Source organism: Equus przewalskii, chromosome 6 (assembly GCF_037783145.1).
Source record: "Equus przewalskii isolate Varuska chromosome 6, EquPr2, whole genome shotgun sequence".
NCBI lineage: Eukaryota > Metazoa > Chordata > Mammalia > Perissodactyla > Equidae > Equus > Equus przewalskii.
This window is the reverse complement of record NC_091836.1, coordinates 75035910-75056861: the sequence shown is the minus strand read 5'-3', so window position 1 is coordinate 75056861 and position 20952 is coordinate 75035910. Positions and strand designations below refer to the sequence as shown.

The window sequence follows — 20952 nt, the reverse complement described above, 5'->3', positions numbered from 1 at the left end:
AATTCCTTTCTTCTTAGAAAATGAAAGCTGAAATATTTGAGTAAACAACTGACCTATTTTCAAATTGCTCAGAAAAAAATAATATATACATATATTTATGTACAAGTGGAAAGAAAGAGAAAAATGATAAATGAGCAAAGTGTGAACTATTAGTGGATCTGTGTAAAGAATATGCGGCACTTCTACTCTTACAACTATTGTCTAAGCTTGAAATTACATCCAGAATGAAAACTTCTTTAAATTTTGCTATAGATGTTTACCAGGAAGTAAATTATTTAATTAAAGTAATTAATTAATAAAAGTGATATGTACCATTTTTGTTGGGATTTTTAAAGGGATTCTATGATATGTATGCAATTTGTCAGCTTTCAAAGTTGTGTTATAAATTCCTTTTTCATTCTAAGCAAATATTTATTTTGTAGTTTTTTTTTCAGGTAGACCTCAAAATTTACATGCGTTTCAGACCCTAGAAAATATGAATGCATACCTGGCCACATGCGTAGAGAAGTAGGGAAAACTGACCTACATGAAGAGAAAAATTATGCCAATTCTCTCTCTGTCTCTGTCTGACTCTCTGTGTCTCTGTCTGTCTTTCACACACACACATGCATAAACACACACACAAACACACACACACGCAAGACAATACCCATGTAGCTCAAAGGAACAGGAAATACTTAATTCCTTATGGAACTCAAATTTCTGAATCAGGAAGTCCAGTTTCACTTTCTGGCTTGTATAATAAGCCTCTAGGTCCTTGTATTAAATGACCAATTTTGGCTGATGTTGGTTTAAGAGAGGTTATGCTTCTTAAAACCAGAAGAAATCCTCTTGATTTCCAGACTCAAGACTCTATATTTGTATACAATGCGTCCTTTAATTTATATTTTTAATGAGTACTTCTCTTCCTTTTGCTTGATTTTCTCTTCTTTAGTATGTGAAGCTTTCATTTGAACTAATGCATTGCTACCAGATTACCTCGCTTTTCAGTTAAAGTAACATTATGATCTTGAAAACCAAAGCAAACAGCTTGATAAAGCAAGAGTACATTAAGTCCAACACATATATTCTCAATTTTTGTGACCACATCTCCTTGTTTTAGGTGTAAAATTATTCATGGAACCTACATGTCCTGTTGTATCCTGTTTGAGTTCTGAGTACACTCTCTACTCAGAAGCGTCATATTCAACATCATTTTAAATTTAACGAGAGAGTTTGATGACACAAGTTTTAAAACAAATAAGTATGTATCAAATCAAGTGTCTTAAGGCAAAATATGTCAATTGTTTACACCTTGGGTATGAGAGAGAAGATATAAATTCAAGATACTTTTTTCCTCTACCTATAATGTATTTTTACTTACTATATACATACTTACTTGTATGTATTTACTTACTTATTTTTACTTACCTCTTTTAAAAAGTAGCAAAATCAGAAGTCTTGTTCAATATAATAAAAATATTATTAAATGTACAAAAAAGATCATGTAGGAAGAATATCATAAAAACACTTAGTTGAAGAATAAAAATATGAATAGCTTCTACTATATTCTACAGAGTTGATGACTTTGGCAAATATTTAGTTCTATAAGAAAAAATAGGGCATTCATATGCACATACCCTGTGACCATAGATCTTGAATAAGAACTAGCACAATGGGCAGAAAGCAAAATTAATGTCCAATAACATTCATATCCAATCATCTAAGCAAATTCCAAAAGGTAGATCTTCTAACAGGAAAAAAGATAGAGAGAAATAGCATAGGGGAAATGTCAAGGGCAGCAATTTAGGAGAAGAGAGTAAAATAATTCCTTAACTGGACAGCTCTAAAATTCCTTTCACAGGCCAAATTCGTTCTTTCCTGTTGATTTGTTTTGTGGGAGGTTTTGGTAATATCACTGCTTTTTATCACTTAGAAATATAAACAAATCTGTCAAAACATATCTTCCCATATTTATTCCCGTCACCATCTAGAACAGACTTTTGAATAATTTCACTCCTTTTATCCTGGTAATGACATATTATCTTCCTTGAAAAGCAAAAGAAGTTCATAGTCACAAATTAATCCACTGCTGTTGAGATCAACTTTAATAAAAGGTTTTTTGAGTTCATCAAGCTAATTTTCATAAACCTGAGTGGGAACCATCCCACTCAGTTGAGGAAGATCTATGATGTTAAAATTCCACTAAAGATGGACAAGTTCTCCACAGATAACCTGGGTAAAAACAACTTTCAGAGTTGCTCAGGATGTAAAGTTGCAGAGTAACTCATCTGGTCCAATAGCCTCTGACCAATGCTCTCAGAAAACTTCTGCTCCTCAGAATCTTTGCAGCTGTCTCGATATTCTTTATGTGACAACATATAATGACTTATTTTGGAAATCCATGGTCTATATTCCTTAATTCTTCTCGTACTTTTTTCCCTTCATTTCCTTTCTGTTTTGCAAATTGTCCTCACCTGACTCTTGAATAAATCTCTGACATTTCAGTTCTGTTTGACTATAATGTATAAGTTATCTCTAGTAGAATAACATTTCATTTCTGTTTTGTTTCACTGAATTTCCCCCTTATCATGGCCATTGTTATTGAATAGAAATGCCATCTTCTTGTTTCTTCATTGGACTTCTGCAAAATATATTTTCTTAAATTTTCTTAATGTTTTGAAATATATCATTATTACAGAAAGTAGATTTATGAGTCCATAGAACACTGGGTTTTCCCTTTATTAGCCTTTAAATGAATATAATCTAATTCAAGATTGTGTGGAAAGCCAAACTGATAAGGAATACGATTCGTGTTATTTTCATAGTGCCCGAGAACAGATAGAATTTACCTTTCACATCTAACTGAAGAGTGAATGACATTATGCAACGTGTAATAATGTTACTAGCATCTGGTGGGCCTTCATCCCAAATTAATCCTCATTTTTTCAAGAGATAACCCATAAAATATTCCATCTGTTTAATAAAACACTCTAATCATGAGCTCAGTGGAAACCAGCCCAGATAATAATGAAATACATGACACAAATAGGGTAAGCTTTATTTCTGCTATTCATTGGTGTTAAGATTGTGAAAAAGGAGAAAATTTTCAGGTAAGACTTTCTGCTGGGTTAAAAATCCTGTATCTGCCTCCTGCCTTACAGATTTCTTTATTTCTGTTCATCTGTAGATCTCCTTCTCACCTACTCAAGCTGCCTGTATGCTGTGTGGCTGTAGTCACAGTAGCAGAGGAATAGTTGTAATTGAGGTGTTGGTGATGTCGGCAAAGCTAGTGAAACAGTCAGGGTCCCGGCAAAAAACAAAGTTACACACCATTGTGAGTCTGAGAGGATTTAATGAAGTTACTATTAACTGAGATGTTGGTGGGATTGAGGAAACAATAATGGGTGTTGAGAAAAATAATGGATGTTGGATATCCAGAGACCAATATCATAAAGAGTTTATCATTCCTTTATCCTGAAGGGGAAAGGGAAGAAAAAATGTTCCTGAGGAAAACTGTAAGAGGTGTAGCTGTAGCAGATGGGCTACCTGCCAAGTGCTTAAGGGGCTCTTCTAGTCAGAAACGTGATATGAAAGCAGGTTGGCAGCAGAAAAACAACCCAAACTATTTCTCTTCTTGCACTCTAATCTCCTGAAAGTGACTTCCATTGGCTCAACCAACGGAATGCTCGAAGACAAAGAAGTTTGGGTTATAGAGTACATGAGCTTCAGTCCTCTATGGCACTGAACAGCACAGAAAGTGCAGAGAACAAACCTGGAGAGGCAAATGGAGTAAGAGACAGATCTTTCTATACACGTACATTTCTTTCTCTCTTTCTCTCTCATTTATCTATCTACTTATCTATCTATGTCTTTGGTGTTCTTTTTGTGCAAGTGTGATCACCTTGCCATATTCTACCAAGAGCCCCATCATAGTCTGGTTTGGCTTTGCTCATCTGAAGTATTTTCTATTCTTGCGTCTTCATTCATATTACTGAAATGATGCTTCTTGAAGCAGACTTGACTTTGCTCACAAGTTATACCTATTAACGATCAAGAATGATCTGTAATTCATGTCCCAATCTCTTATTTCTTTAGTTGTGTATGTGCATGTGTGTGTGTATAAGTTTGTTATTATATTCATTTTTATTTTAGGAGAGACATATAAATCATTAATTCTGGTTTTGATCTCATTTAATTGGTTTGGTAGAAAGTCCTTCCTTTTCTCACATATATGTTACTCTTGTCAATATTTTTAAGCTACCATAAAGGTTTTTTTTCTTCTTTTTAGATGCTTTCACAAGGTTATATAAAATGCGAAATAGAGATCTATCTCAAAGGCATTTACTTTTCCCATCATCTTTGAAATTCTACTACTGAAGTTCAGGTATATCATGGACAAGTTCTCCAGGGCCTTTTTTCAAAGCTCAAACAAAACACCTTTTGGAAGCCCACCCTAAGTTCTTTAGTCCTAAGTGCATAAACCATAGGGTTGAGAAAAGGGGGGATGATGTTGTGCAGCACATTGAGTAGAACTGGAATCAAAGCAGCCTTAGTCTCTGCCAAGTGAGTTACTGAAATCACTACAACAACTGTATAGAAGAAGAGGATAAGGATGAGATGGGAGCTACAAGTGCTCAGAGCCTTGGATGCAGCTTCAGCTGAGTTTAGTTTAAGTACAGAGCGCAGAATCAAAGTATATGACCATATTATAAGACTTAAGTCACTCCCCATTCCCAGCCATGCCAGAACCAATTGGCAAATGCTGTTTGGCCTCCTGTCATCACAAGCCAGGCTTGTGACTCCAAGGTTTGAGCACAGGCAGTGGTCAATCTCATTTCTGGAGCAATAATTACGCTGGGCTGCAAGCACAGGCACTGGAATGACACACAAGCCATTTCTAAGCACCATGAACAGGGTAGCTTTTAAAATTAAGGCATTGGTAACAATTGAAGGATAGCGAAGAGGGTGACAAATAGCTACATATCTATCAAAAGCCATGCAGAGAAAGATACCAGACTCCATGCCAACAAAGCAGTGAATGGCATAAATCTGAGCAAAACACTCGGGGAGGCTAATGACCTTGGCATCAAACCAGAAGATGGCTAGGATCTTGGGCATGATGGTGGTGGCCAGGCCCATGTCCACCACAGAGAGGATGCCTAGGAAATGGTACATAGGCTTCTGAAGAGCAGAGTCCTGGCAGATGGTAAAGAGGATGAGGATATTAGCTCCAATTGCTGAGAGGTAGAGTAATGCCAGTGGTAAAGAGAGCCAGTGCTGCCAGCTGTGAATGCCTGGGAATCCCATCAGGATGAACTCAGATACCTGCAATTTGGAGCTATTAGTGCCTATCAGAGATGCAGACATATTTTCCTAAGAGACAAAAATGTTTCTTAAAGTTGCTTTCTCTGAGCATAATCCTCATTAAACGTTATTTTTAAGCTATCTCCACATACTGTAGTTTTGTGCTATAACAAAGTGAATTCTGTAGTCCATCTCTTATAGTAATTTGAAATAAATTAAAATGAAATTCTAAGGTGTAGAAGGCAAATTTAGAAGTGGCAATTGTCAGTGTTTACTATTCAGGGAAAATTCAGCATGAATCTCAAATGTCTGTTTGTATTATCCTCACTATTTCAGATTGGGAAAACCACATAAATATGACTCTAGTTTTTCTTTTTTTAAATCTTTGTGTGTCTCTTCAGAAGTTTTGCAGAGTCAAGTGTATGCGTTTGTCTTCTTCATATTTGGCTCAAACTTGCTTGATTCAGATTTTTATTAACTAACAATAAATAGATTTGTTTAAATGTGGATTGATGGGAGATTAAATTTTGTGGCTGCACCATTCCAAGTTGTTACAGATGCCCACTAAAGTTTTATATATCATTCTAAACCTTCGATAGCACAGACTTTAAAGATTTGTCAACATAAAGCACGCTGCACATTGGAAGATGAATAGCTTTTCTTTGATATTTTCCTTTGTATAGACTTCCAAGAAGGTCACAAAAGAATAGCTTGAAGAGAAGTGAAGTGATCATGACTGAATTTGTCGATGCATAATGGAGACAAACCATAGCAAATATTTTTTCTAGTTCAGTCTTACAGCACCTATAAAGATGTACAAAAACAGGATTTAGGTACTGGTAATAAGGTGCTTTTCATTTTCTTTAGTAAACAAGAATTACTTGTCCACCATATTGAAGAAACTGCCATTGTATATTCAGAATCATGTTCAAGACTAGACTCATTATCTTTCCTCAGACTCAGTTGTTTTTCATGTACTTTTTCGTCTGCACAGGGGTCAAACCAGCCAGGCCTGAAACTAAGAAACAGCCTTCTTTTTCCACAAACAATTGTTTCCTGATTGTGTTGATTTTTCTCCTTTACTTCACTCATGCACCCTTCTCTTCAGTACTACTGTTTCTGTAATCTTACCTGGTCACAAATGTCTCTCCTCATGATTCTTTGTTTTTGTCAGTAAACTGATCTTTCTAAAATTGGTATTCCCTTGCTTAAAACAATCCATGCCCTCAAACTTTCTTTCAAATAAAATTCAAATTCCTGTATAGTGCATAAGCTAATCCCTGACATGAATAAGTCCGTTGAGTATCATCCCTTGGTTTTAACTCCTAGCATCCTGCATTTCAGATATACACAATATTTGGTTTTTCCTAAAATCATTGATTTTCCAAGGCATTTAATTATCAATATCTTTACCATGGTGAAAGCTATTGTAGGTTTATGGGCAAGACAAAAAAAAAAGACTGGAAAACTATGGACCAAAGTTTTAAAATGTGATATTTAGATTAGGATTATTAGAAATTTAGTTATAATTATTAGGGTTTATTCTTGATATAATTGCTTTTAAGTACAGAAAAAATATCTGAAAAAAATCAAAATTGTCTTGTATCACCAACAAGAGATGGTTCATATTAACAGCTAGATGTGTTTTTGTGTATATTTCTTGCTGCCTCTATGTTTGGACAAACATATATTGTCTAACCATAGACATATGGGAGAACATAGATAGGGAGAAATCATCCTTCTTTGACACTGGATGTAATTTGATGAATACTAAAGTCATCTAAATGTATTCATAGCAGTTTTTTTTTTTGAGGAGGATTAACCCTGAGCTAACTACTGCCAATCCTCCTCTTTTTTTTTCTCTGAGGAAGACTGGCCCTGAGCGAACGTCCATGCCCATCTTCCTCTACTTTATATGTGAGACGCCTACCACAGCATGGCTTTTGCCAAGCGGTGCCATATCCACACCCTGGATCCGAACCAGCGAACCCCGGGCCGCCAAGAAGTGGAACGTGCGAACTTAACCACTGCACCACCTGGCAGGCCCCGCAAATTTTAACAAATAATAGGCACAAACAACCTTGGAGTTGAAGCTAGTTTGACTTGAAGTTTTAGATAAGAATTCTGAGGGATTTAAGCACAACATCTCCATCTTGAGAGCTTGTAAGTGTGTAACCCATTCAACTGTAAAAGGCCTGGTAGTTTTCAAAATACTAATTTGTTATTATACTTCCTCATATCAAATATACAGCCTTATATCTTTGATATTTTGCCCATATTCTTTTAAATGATTCCCCCCGATTGACATTTCTATGATACAGTTAAGAGAAGGAGCAAGTTTGAACTCACAGAAAAGAAGTAATTGTTTATATATATGTAAACAACTAGAGTTTAGCAGGAGATGGAATGTGATTCTGCTATGTAAGCAATATATTAATACCGAAGATATTCTGGCAGTTGTTTTATAGACAAGGTAACTTCTGCAGCACCGTATGAACCTTATAATTTCTAACTCTAGCCCTAATTCTCTTGAAAAGTCTCTCCAAGTCTATATATCCTGCTAGGGCAGAGGAAAAGTTCAATCTCTTGTGCAGGATGTTCTCAAAACAATGTAAAGACAAGTTAAGGATGAGCCATCCAATGCTCTGGGATATAATACATGTGACCATGCCAAGTTTTTAGTACTTACTGTGATTATGAGCAGAGACTCACAGTCTGAAGTCTTGGCAATGGCAGAGGTTTCCAATGGGGCAAAGACACAACTTTCTAATATAGGAATTTTCATACGAGATTAACATGTGTTCCTAGCTGACAACCCTCAGAAATTATGAGTTTCTGGAATTTATGGGAAGTAATAAGCAGCTCAGGGATCTAAAGATAATGGACCTCCATTGGAGACATGGGGAGAGAACCCCATAGAGAATTCAGCCCACAGATAAAACTAAATTCCTGTTGTTAAATCCCAAAAGGTTGGAAAGGAGATCAACTCAAAGATATATTTCCTATTGATGGAATCTGAGAACTTACATAGGCAATAAAATGCCTTCACTGATGAAACCATAATGGGCCTACAAAGAGTAGAAAATTTTGTTACTGTTTGAATTGTTATTGAGTACAAAATTTAAGGGGATTCTAACTTTTGTGGTTAGGAAGTTGTGCTTAAAAAAAAATTTAAAGGAGTAATTATTTATTCATCTCAAAATATATATATATATAGAGAGAGAGAGAGTTCCCACTGTGTTTAGAAAACATGGTAGGCATAAAATGATCAATAAAACTGCCGTGGTCCTTGTCCTCACAGACATTGTGGTCTAATTGGTGCGGGGAGATAAAATGCTATTGTAAATAATCAAGCAAGCATATACTTATAGACTGGGATAAGTGCTTTAAAGCAAAAGTAGCCAGAGAGATGACAGCATATAACAAGGAGAATTAATTTATTCTTGATATCAGAGGAGGATTTACTGAAGAAACAGCACTTTGTGTTGAGGCCAAATATTTAAGTAGACGTTAACTATTGCGTGTGTTTGGCGAGGGGGAGGTGGGGAAGATGAAGGATTCCAGGAACTTTAAGATGCTGAAATGAGGTGAATCATATTATATTCAAGGTGATAAAAAAGGGTAATTGTGTCCAGAGTCATAGGATGTACTGAAAAATGAGATAAGTAAAAAATAGAGCTGCTGAGGTAACAGAGGCCAGAGGCTTGTAAGCAAATTTATGCTAAAATAATGCTGAAAATTTTTAGAGTATTAGGACATAGCATCAATGTGGAGACTCCATGAAATGTGGCAAAAATAAATATAAGTAAATCAGATAGGCAACAGTAATCCAAAAGAGTGATGACTATACCTTGAACTAGGATAGAGGCAGTGAAGATGAAGAGAAATGGATCGATTTACAATATACATTGGAGGTAAATTGATAACTTTTATGACCAAAGAATAATTCTAAATCCCTGGTATATGCAGTGGTTTGGAATGTGATGTTATGCACATCCTTAAGGAAGATTGGACAAAGACAAAGTCACAGAGGAAGAGAAAGAGTTCATATTAAGCCAGGACAAACATGAGGTGTCGCTGATGCATCCATGTAAAGATTGTTTAGCCAAAATATGGAAAATTAGTCCCAGAGAGCAGGACAGCAATTCGAACAAAAAAAAATTGGAATGATTGGTATATTATTTGAGAGTCATTGGAACATAGAATATATTCACCTAGGTTATCCTATTCATTGGTCTGCAATTGTTCGTAGTGGTCTCTTATGATCCTATGTATTTCTGTGGTATCAGCTGCATTTTCTCCTCTTTCATTTCTGATTTTATTCTTTTGAGTCTCCTCTATTTTTCTCTTAGTTTAGCTAAAGATTTGTCATTTTTGTTTATCTTTTTAAAAAACCAGGTTTAGTTTCATTGATCTTTTCTACTGTTTTTTTAAATCTCCATTTCATTAATTTCATTTATTTCTGTCTTTGTTATTTCTTGCTAATTTTAAGTTTTATTTATTCTTCTTTTCCTAGTTCCTTGAAGTATAAGGTTAGGTTGTTTATTTGAGATCTTTATTTTTTCTTAAACTATGCATTTATTACTATAAACTTTCCTCTTAGAACTGCTTTTGCAGTATGCCTTATGTTTTGGTGTATTGTATTTTCATTTTCATTCATTTTGAGTCTTTCCAGTACTAATGCCTTTTATTTCTTTGTATTACTTTATTCCACTGCTGCAACGTATAGTACAATGTTGGATAGAAAAGGGAACAGTTGACATCGTTGTCTTGTTATCATCCTCATGGAGAAAGACTTTAATATTTCTCTATTAATTAGGAAGTTAGTTGTAGGTTTTTTACATAACTTTTATCAAGTTCAGGATATTCCCTTCCAAATTTATTTTACTGTATCTTTTTATCATGAATAAATGTTTAATTAAAACAAATTTTTTTCTTAATCTATTGAAATAGCCTTTTGATTTTCGTTTCTTCTTTAAATCTATTTATGGTACTTTAAATTGATAATCCTTTGTGTTCTCAATCAACTTTGAATTCCTGGAATAAATTCCACTTGGTCATAATGTACTATCACACAAATCCCAGCACACACACATACACACATGCTTATGGAGATTTTTAGGTAACTGATTCAATTTCTTAGGTGGATGGCTACCATGACCTTACATTTATTCTTAAATCACTTGTAGTGTTTTAAATACATATCTATTTGATATATATTTTCAAATGCATTGAGATTAAGTTGTTCTTAGCATCCTTTTATTGTTTATTTTAGTAAATGTTTTATGTTCACTTGAGAAATAAAAACTGTAGTTTAAAGATGTTGAATGTTGTTTTCTGTAGAAGCCAATTAGGTTACATTGCTTATCACCTCACCCCTGTTAGTATAGCTTTTAGCAAAAAGACAAGAAATGACACGTGTTTGCAAAGATTTAAAGAAAAGAGAATTCTTGTGCACTGTTGGTGGAAATGTAAAATAGTGCAGTCACGATAGAAAACAGTATGGAGTTTCCTCAAAATATTAAAACTAGAACTACCATATGATCCAGCAATTCCACTTCTGGATATTTATTCAAATAAAACAAAAACACCAACTCTAAAGGATATATTCACTCCCACGTTCATTGAAGCATTACTTAGAATAGCCAAGATATGGAAACAATCTACACGTCCACTGATGGATGAATGAACAACGAAGTTGTGGTATATATAAAATGAAATATTATTCAGTCATCAAAAGAAGGAAATCCTGCCATTTGCAGCAACATGGATGGACCTCTAGGGCATTATGCTAAATGAAATAAGTCAGACAAAGAATCGCAAATACCCTATGACCTCTCTTATGTGTGGAATCTGAAACAAACAAACAAAAACCCAAGCTTGTAAATACAGAGAATAGTTTGGTGGTTGCCAAAGGTGGGAGGTGGGGGATGGGAAAACTGGATGAAGGAAGCCCAAAGGTACAAACTTCCAATTATAAAATAAATAAATTGTGGGGGCGTAATGTAAAGCGTGATGATTACAGTTAATAATACTGTATTGAATATTTGAAAGTTAGTAAGAGTAAATCCTAAAAGTTCTCTTCACAAAGAAAAAATTCTGTAACTATGTATGGTAATGGATGTTAACTAGACTTCCCTCCATAATCATTTTGAAATATACACGAATATTCAAGTCATTATGTTGTACAATTGAAAATAATATAATGTTGTGTGTCAATTATAACATAGTAAAAAAAGAAAGAAAAGGTATAATAAAGTTTATGTCACCTTGAACTTGCTCCTGAGCTTCAATGAATCCATTAAAAAGTTAATCAGTTTGTGAGTCATTATCATGCAATCATACCATTTATAATGAAATGCCTAGGGAATGAGTACAAAAGGGAAAGAGTTAAACCCAGTGATATGTTAGCATAAAGAAATCCAGAGGAATAGGAGAAAAATAGGCATATAGAAAGTGTTCAGTGAGTATGAAGAACAACTTGGAATGTGTGACGTATTCCAGAAATCAAGGAAAGGAAGTGTTTCTAGACAAAGAGGCTCATCAACTATATTCAGTACTGTTGAGAGGTAGGGCAGGATGGGCATAGAGAAGGAACCATTTGGTATAGTAACAGTGAAGTCATTTGTGAAACTGACAATATCTATTTCAGTGAAATGATGAAGTGAAAGATGTTCTGAAGGAAGCTAGAAGGAGGCAAGAATTATTTGAGGATCAGTAAGTGGAGAGAATAAATGCTGGCAATCTTTAAAGAAATTTTACTATTAAAATTGAGAGAAATAAAACAAAAAAGGTGATTTTGAGGAAAGCTTATTGGTTTTCTGCCTTTATAAAATGAGAAAAAGACTAGAAGATGAACCAAAAAATGGAAATTAATGCATATAAATTAACAACTTCAGAGAAAAGTAATGTGGATTTTGGAAGTTGGGCAGGAAGAACTGACTCTGCAATCTTCTTTATGGTATCTTTGACAATGCTATCGAACTACTATTATTTGTAGTCTGTCACTTTCGTGGTAATTTAGAAAGACCCTGAGTATTATACAGGAAATTTTTAAGCAATTGTCTTAGTTTCATTCTCAGCTCAGAAGAAGAAAAGTAACCATTGCTCTTCATAACCTTGTAGTTATAGAAATACATTTATCATAATATTTCATAAATGTCACTAATAGTTCTACTTATCCCTCCAAACTGTACATTGTTTGAAAGCCATCTTAAAGAAAATATAAAACCCACTAGTTGGGAAGGAGGCAATTGTGGGAATTGCTCATATTAGGAGAGAACTAGTCATATACCAGGTCATCATGTTTCTCATAAGTTATCCAGAGGCTTACCTCATTATTCTAATGGCTTCCTGATGTGCTTTCTAGTTTTGTCCTTAAAAAGTTGTGAAAACAGAATTTTTGTGAATAATGAGAATTTATAGCACATTTTTTCCAGAGTTAAATCACAGTGAACAAACTGGAAATTCCTTTCACAATTAAAAAATAGAACAATTTAGGTATTCTGGCCCCAGATCATCAGTTTCGCTTGACTTAATTTTCTGGATAATTGCTCTAGCTTTCCATTAGTAATTTTCTTTCTTGGAAGCTGATATTATTGAGACCTGAGTCATACAGAGAACCTGCAGGTGGAAAACTCATATGGAGGTTGATGTGGCATGAAAATTATTTTGGTATTCTGCAAAAAATTGTATAGCAATGGACTACTCTTCATGCTTATTTGGGAAGCTCAGATACCTATTTTTGGACATTCTCCTGCCTAAACAGTGAGAAGCATTCTCTTCCTTCCCATCCAACCCCAGGCAAATATCCCTTTCACATGTTATAGGATTTGATGTCCTTAGAACCTGAAAGAATCCTCATGGCACAGTCTCATATCTGCTTGTTTTTTACCCCATAAACAAAAGGATTCATAATGGGAAGCAAAGCAGATAAATATTTGCCACAATGATGTGAGAAATTGTGTGGCCTCCAAACTGATGGGAAAAGAAAAAAAAGAAAGCCGTTCTATAGGAGAAAACAATGGCACAGATGTGGGCAGTGCAGGTGCAGGAAGGCCTTCTGCTGAGCATCTGCTGAAGACAGGCTGATCACTGCCCAGAAGATCATGATGTAGAAAACTGTGATGCACACAGCGTGTCAAAGCCTCCAATCAAGAGGGCAGGCATCACACCATGGATGACATTGGCCTTGATTTTTCCACAGGATAACTTGGCTACCAACATGTGGTCATAGTAGGTATGGGGAATTATATTGCCTCTGCAGTAGGGAAGCAGCTTGATGAAGAAAATGAATGGAATGATGAGTGACACCCCTTTGAGAAAAGTGGAGAGTCCAGCCTTTGCAATAATAGGATTGGTGAGGATAATTGAGAAGCACAGAGGGTAGCAGATGGCCACATATCAGTCCAAGGCCATGAGCATGCACACCCTGGAGTCCATCTCTGTGAAGGTATAGACAAGGAATGTCTGGACCAGACATCATCAAAGTTGATTTTCTTGAAATGGAACCAGAATATGCTGAGGGCTTTAGGGATTATACTAGAGCATATGAAAAAGTCAGTAAGGGAAGCATGGCCAAAAAGTATGAAAAAGTCAGTAAGGGAAGCATGGCCAAAAAGTAATACATGGGCCAGTGCAGGGAGTCCTCACAGCAGATCAGGTAGGGTAGTGTAAGAGAGATTGTAGGCCCGGGGTTCTGCTTTTATTGGAGCTGAAGGTGTAGGCCTAGGGCTTTGTGGGCTCACTCTTTATTGGTGAATTTAAAAGATGAGAATGAGCATTTAAAGTGTGGGAAGAGAAAAAACAAGTGGCCCAAATGGTCAGTTGTAGAAATCAACAAATATCTCTAAAACAAAGGAGCCTGGAGAGGCAGGGGCAGCTAGGCCTTTTATCTAGTGCTGTGGCTGGCCATGTGTTTATCTGAGATAGCCTTCTCTGAAGTGGATGCTTCTTTGAAGTGGATGCCTTGGCAATCAAAGCTTAAGTCAGACACTTGCATTACAAAAAAGAAAAAACAGCTGTCAGAGCTTATACCTCAGCCCTACTAGACCATTCTGGATTTTTATACCATGAAAATAGATTTCTCCTGGTAGATATTGCTACAAAATACATATTGGCCTAAAATATATTTGGCAGAACTAAGAATTTATGGATAGATCTAATTCAAGTTAAATTGGACACTAATAAGGAAAAAAAAGAAGGCAAGTAGGCAGCAAGAGAAATTTGAGGATGATTCTCATGACCTAGAATTGTTCTTTACATAATTCCTATTATTCCATGACACGGCAGTGGTCTATTCCTGACTTTCCCCACTCCCAAAGCCAGCATTCTTATATGGTTAGAAGAGTTGTTTATGTAGATGTATGGGCATTATTATCATCTAAATTGACTTTTAATGCCAAAGATGAGAAATAAATATTTCCTTCAGCCCCTGAAACATCACCTTCTATCATCTTCTGACTTGAACCTAGATCAATGGAATAAAACATTTACATCTGTGGGGGTAGGAGGGGAATCAGTTAGTGCCCATCTTAAATCTTTTCTCCTCTTTACCTCTATGGCTAAGTGGAAATTCTCCTGTCCCTGACTCCTATATTGTTATATCTAAATACCTTAGGTTTTGGAGGGCAAAACAAAGATATGAATTCCAATTTCCCAGGAACTTGGCTTTCTAAACATCACAGTCTCTGGGCAAGTTTTTAACTCTGGATTTCTTTGATATGAAGACCATTGACCTGAGTTTGAAGAGAAATGAGTGTTATATATCCTAAATGTCCCAAGGGATCATTTCAAAGCATAAGAGACACTACTGGTACTGGAATCAAGCTAACCTCCAGGATGTCTAAATGGTGATTGATGAATAGCTAAACATGTATATGTATGTGTGTACGAATGCATGTGTGCATGTGTATACTGACATATGAACGTGTATCTGTGTAGATAGATAACTGGCTATAGTTCAGAAATGAAATGTTTTAATAGAAACTAATTATTTCACTACCGCAGAGCTTAGTTCCTTTCCCTATGAAGTTTTGCAAGGGCCCTGGGGGAACCAAGTTGAATACATTCAAATTATGTAAATGCTTTTAGTGCACAATAATTCATTAAATTATTCTTTTAAAATTACCTTTTAAAATACACTTATTTGTCCCTCCACTGAAGTAACATTTATCAGTGTATTTTTTAAATTTACTAATATGAGGATATACGCAAGTAGATAGTTTAATAGAAATAGAATACTATTGTATCATTACATATATATTGCTGTTTATACAATTAACAGTATACAATTAGCACACTAAATATTCTTCCAAAAGAGGATTTTTAAGACTGTATAAATGTTTGTTATTAGATAAATAGAATTTATTCAAACATTTTTATATCTTTTGATATCCAGCATTTTTTTATTTAATAAAAATGCTACAACAAATATACTTGCTCATGAATCATATATGGCACTCTGGTATTATTATTTATTTAAAATTAATTCCTAGTAATGTATAAGAGTTTACATTCTATCAGGCCATGAATAAGTTTGTCACTAGAAAGTCTATGCGAATTTTATTGGAGAAATTGATATATCCATGACATTTAAATTTATAATTACTTAATCCATGAAAATATTGGCATTTTATTTTTTTATTTCTAGCATTACTGCTCTTAATTTTGCATTTTAAAAATCATTTCTTCCTGGAGGGAGGATCCAAGATGGCGCCGTGAGTAGTCCTCTTTGTCTCTCTCCCTTCGAGTCTACAATTATTTGGACACTCATCGCTTAACAAAGGATATCCAGACAGCATCTCTGGACGTCTGAGAGACCCACGCGACTATACATCGGAAGGCGGACAGACTTCCCTCTGGGAGGTTATGGAGATAGGTGAAAACTCTCCGACCCCGACCGAACAGCCTAGTACCTGCAAGCGGCTTTCTTCCAACGGACGCCCCCAGAGGATCAACACACACCTAGGGCAGGAGCGAGCACACAACAGAGGAGCGACGGTGGAAACAGGTGATCAGAACCCTACCTAAACCCCCCACAATTGCTCCTAAACGCAGGGGGAGACTCTGGAGTTGCACACCTGAGCCCGCGGGGAGAGTCTCTCCCCGCCATTGGCGGGGAGATCCCGCCTGGTGTCCCAGAGAGAATCACTGAGGGTACAGAGGCCCCCCGGCTGCCACTGCCTGCATGGTGGGGAAAGGGATTGCCAGAGATCTCAGAGAGGACTGGGGCTGGGTGAAGGTGTAGAGGCTGGCTCCGTGCCCTGGAGGGGAAGCTCCAGAGTTCCACCCGGGCAGCAGACAAAACTCTCTGTCTGCCATTAGTGGAGGGGCTACGCCCAGCATCCACAACACTGGGAGGGTCCCAGAGAGGAGAATATCAGGCAGGGCAGCAGCTGACCAGCTACCACTGAAATCGGGATCTACGGCTATCCTCCAGACAGGGCAAAGGGCTCCCCGAGCTCCTGGGGAACAGGACTGGGGCTGGGTGGAGTTCCAGCGACCCGGCTCCATAGCCTAGGGGGAAATCCTACAGGCTCACAGCAGCCTCAGCGAAAGCCTCTGCACAGCACTAGTAGAGAGCACCCAACTGGCAGCCACAAGGCTGGAAGAGCCCGGGACAAAAGTAGCATAGCTAGGTGAGCTAACCACAGACTGTAGAAGATGCCAATAGCTCTGCTGCGACTCATAGTGGACAAGTGAGATCTTGTGGGTGCCGACAGTGACGGAGCGGCAAATATAAGTGATCCCACCCCTGGCCACTGGAAAAGCCCATAACAACGTTGCAGACCCCAAGGAGGGAGCACGTCTAGGTGGGCTGCAACAGTAGGCACCAGCAGCCTGAAGCCCCCCCGTGACGGCCCCCATGGCAGAAGAGGGAATCCAAAGGACCACTGTGACTACAAGGAGGGGCCCAGGCCTGGTTAGCAACTGCGGATAGAGTTCCTGGTTGGTGCAGTATAAACAGCTGCTCCCCCATCACAGCAGCAAAAACAAGTGGAAGGAGCAACTAAACTCTATCTCTATGTGGAGGCACAAATCAACAACATCAAGCAATATGAAAAAATACATTAAATCTCCAGAACAGAAGGAAAATAACAAACACACAGAAAACAATCCCAAAGAAAATGAGATATATAACCTAAACGATGATGACTTCAAAACAGCCATCATTAAAATACTGAATGAATTAAGAGAGAATTCAGATAGACAACTCAACGAGTTCAGGAGCTATGTCACAAAAGAATTTGATACAATAAAGAAGAACCAAACAGAAATACTGGAAATGAAGAACACAATAGAGGAGATTAAGAAAAATCTAGATGCACTGAACAGTAGGGCCGATAATATGGAGGAAAGAATTAGCAATTTGGAAGATGGCAATATAGAAATGCTGCAGGCAGAGGAGGAGAGAGAAGTAAGACTAAAAAGAAATGAAGAAACTCTCCGAGAATTATCAGACACAATTAGGAGATGCAACGTAAGGATTATAGGTATACCAGAGGGAGAAGAGAAGGAGAAAGGGGCAGAAAGCCTATTCAAAGAAATAATGTCTGAGAACTTCCCAAATCTGGTGAGAGAGATGGATCTTCAGGTGACAGAAGCCAATAGATCTCCAAACTTTATCAATGCAAGAAGACCAACCCCACGGCATATAGTAGTGAAGCTAGCAAAAGTCAACAACAAAGAGAAAATACTAAGGACAGCCAGGCAAAAGAAACTAACCTACAAAGGAACCCCCATCAGGCTATCAGCAGATTTCTCAGCAGAAACTTTACAGGCTAGAAGAGAGTGGAATGATATATTCAAAAATCTGAAGGACAAAAATCTACAGACGAGAATTCTCTACCCAGCGAAAATATCCTTCAAATACGATGGAGAAATAAAAACTTTCCCAGATAAACAAAAGTTAAGGGAGTTCATTGCCACAAAACCTCCTCTTCAGGAAATCCTCAGGAAAACCCTCATTCCTGAAAAATCCAAAAAAGGAAAGGGACTACAAAACCAAGAGCAGAGGAGATAAGTAGAAGGACAACAACAGAGAGTAGCAGCTCTTCATCAGAACAGATTAAACCATGGGACGAGAAACAAAGGAAATTGAAGAAAACCAGAAAACAAGACATAAAATGGTAGTGGTAGGCCCCCACATCTCAATAATCACTCTAAATGTAAATGGATTGAACTCCCCAATCAAAAGACACAGAGTGGCAGGATGGATCAAAGAACAAGACCCAACAATATGCTGCCTCCAGGAAACACACCTCAGCCCCAAAGACAAACACAGACTCAGAGTGAAGGGATGGAGAACAATACTCCAAGCTAATAATGAACAAAAGAAAGCAGGTGTCACTATACTAATATCAGACAAGGTAGATTTCAAAACAAAACAGATAAAGAAAGACAAAGAGGGACAGTATATAATGATAAAAGGGACTCTCCACCAAGAAGACATAACACTTATAAATATATACACACCCAACACAGGAGCACCAAAATTTGTAAAGCAACTCTTAATAGAACTAAAAGAAGACATCAACAACAATACAATAATAGTAGGAGACCTCAACACACCATTAACACCAATGGACAGAACATCTAGACAGAAAATCAACAAGGAAATAATAGAATTAAATGAAAAATTAGACCAGATGGACTTAATAGATATATATAGAATACTTCATCCAAAAACAGCAGGTTACACATTCTTCTCAAGTGCACATGGAACATTCTCAAGGATTGACCATATTTTGGGAACCAAAGCAAACATCAATAAATGCAAGAGAGTTGAAATAATATCAAGCATCTTTTCTGATCATAACGCTATGAAACTAGAAATCAACTACAAGAAAAAAGCAGAGAAGGGTGCAAAAATGTGGAGACTAAACAACACGCTTCTGAACAAACAATGGATCATTGAAGAAATTAAAGAAGAAATCAAATATTATCTGGAGACAAATGAAAATGAGAACACGACATAGCAAATCATTTGGGATGCAGCAAAAGCAGTCCTAAGAGGGAAATTCATCGCAATACAGGCTCACCTCACTAAACAAGAAAAAGCTCACATAAGCAACCTCAAACGACACCTAACAGAACTAGAAAAAGAAGAACAAACAAAGCCCAGAGTCAGTAGAAGGAGGGAAATAATAAAAATAAGAGCAGAAATAAACAATATTGAAACATAAAAGACAATAGAAAGGATCAATGAAACAAAGAGTTGGTTCTTCGAAAAAATTAACAAAATCGACAAACCTTTAGCCAGACTCACCAAGAAAAGAAGAGAGAAATCGCAAATAAATAAAATTAGGAATGAGAGAGGAGAAATCACAACAGATACCAATGAAATACAAGGGATCATAAGAGAATACTATGAAAAACTATATGCCAACAAATTGAACAACCTGGAAGAAATGGACAAATTCCTAGACTCCTACAATCTCCCCAAACTGAATCAGGAAGAAATGGATAATCTGAATAGGCCAATCACAAGTAAGGAAATAGAAACGGTAATCAAAAACCTCCCCAAAAATAAGAGTCCAGGACCAGACGGCTTCTCTGGAGAATTCTACCAAACATTCAAAGAAGACTTAATACCTATTCTTCTCAAACTGTTCCAGAAAATTGAGAAAGACGGAGTACTCCCTAACACATTCTATGAAGCTAACATCACTCTGATCCCCAAACCCGACAAGGACAACACAAAGAAGGAGAACTACAGGCCGATATCACTGATGAACATAGATGCAAAAATCCTCAACAAAATTTTGGCAAACCGAATACAGCAATACATCAAAAAGATTATACACCATGATCAAGTGGGATTTATACCAAGGACACAGGGATGGTTCAACATCCGCAAGTCAATCAACGTGATACACTACATCAACAAAATGAAAAACAAAAACCACATGATCATCTCAATAGATGCTGAGAAAGCATTTGACAAGATCCAACACCCATTTATGATAAAAACCCTCAATAAAATGGGTATAGAAGGAAAGTACTTCAACATAATAAAGGCCATATATGACAGACCCACAGCCAACATCATACTCAATGGACAAAAATTGAAAGCCATCCCTCTGAGGACAGGAACAAGACAAGGGTGCCCACTTTCACCACTCCTATTCAACATAGTACTGGAGGTGTTGGCTAGAGCAATTCGGCAGGAAAAAGAAATAAAAGGAATCCAAATAGGTAATGAAGAAGTAAAACTCTTGCTGTTTGCAGACGACATGATCTTATATATAGAAAACCCCAAAGAATCCATAGAAAAACTATTAGAAATAATCAACAACTACAGCAAAGTAGCAGGGTATAAAATCAACATACATAAATCAGTAGCATTTCTATACACTAACAATGAAGTAACAGAAAAAGAACTCAAGAACTCAATCCCATTCACAATCGCAACAAAAAGAATAAAATACCTTGGGATAAACTTAACCAAGGAAGTGAAGGATCTATACAATGAAAACTACAAGACTTTCTTGAAAGAAATTGATGACGACATAAAGAGATGGAAAGACATTCCATGCACATGGATTGGAAGAATAAACATTGTTAAAATGTACATACTACCTAAAGCAATCTACAGATTCAATTGTATCCCAATCAGAATCCCAAGAACATTCTTCACAGAAATTGAACAAAGAATCCTAAAAT

At 36.7% G+C, this 20952-nt stretch overlaps 1 protein-coding gene and 1 pseudogene across 1 annotated transcript; both read right to left on the bottom strand.

The window, feature by feature from the left end:
• Positions 1–4371: 4371 nt before the first annotated feature.
• OR56B1 (olfactory receptor family 56 subfamily B member 1) lies at positions 4372–8538 on the bottom strand. The gene is made up of 2 exons (XM_008527484.2): positions 8523–8538; positions 4372–5330 (listed from the first exon to the last, which is right to left on the bottom strand). Exons 1-2 carry the CDS (start codon positions 8536–8538, stop codon positions 4372–4374), a joined length of 975 nt encoding a protein of 324 aa, XP_008525706.2.
• Positions 8539–13159: 4621 nt separating this feature from the next.
• Positions 13160–16608, bottom strand: LOC103555725 (olfactory receptor 52N4-like; annotated as a pseudogene).
• Between the last annotated feature and the right edge of the window lie 4344 nt (positions 16609–20952).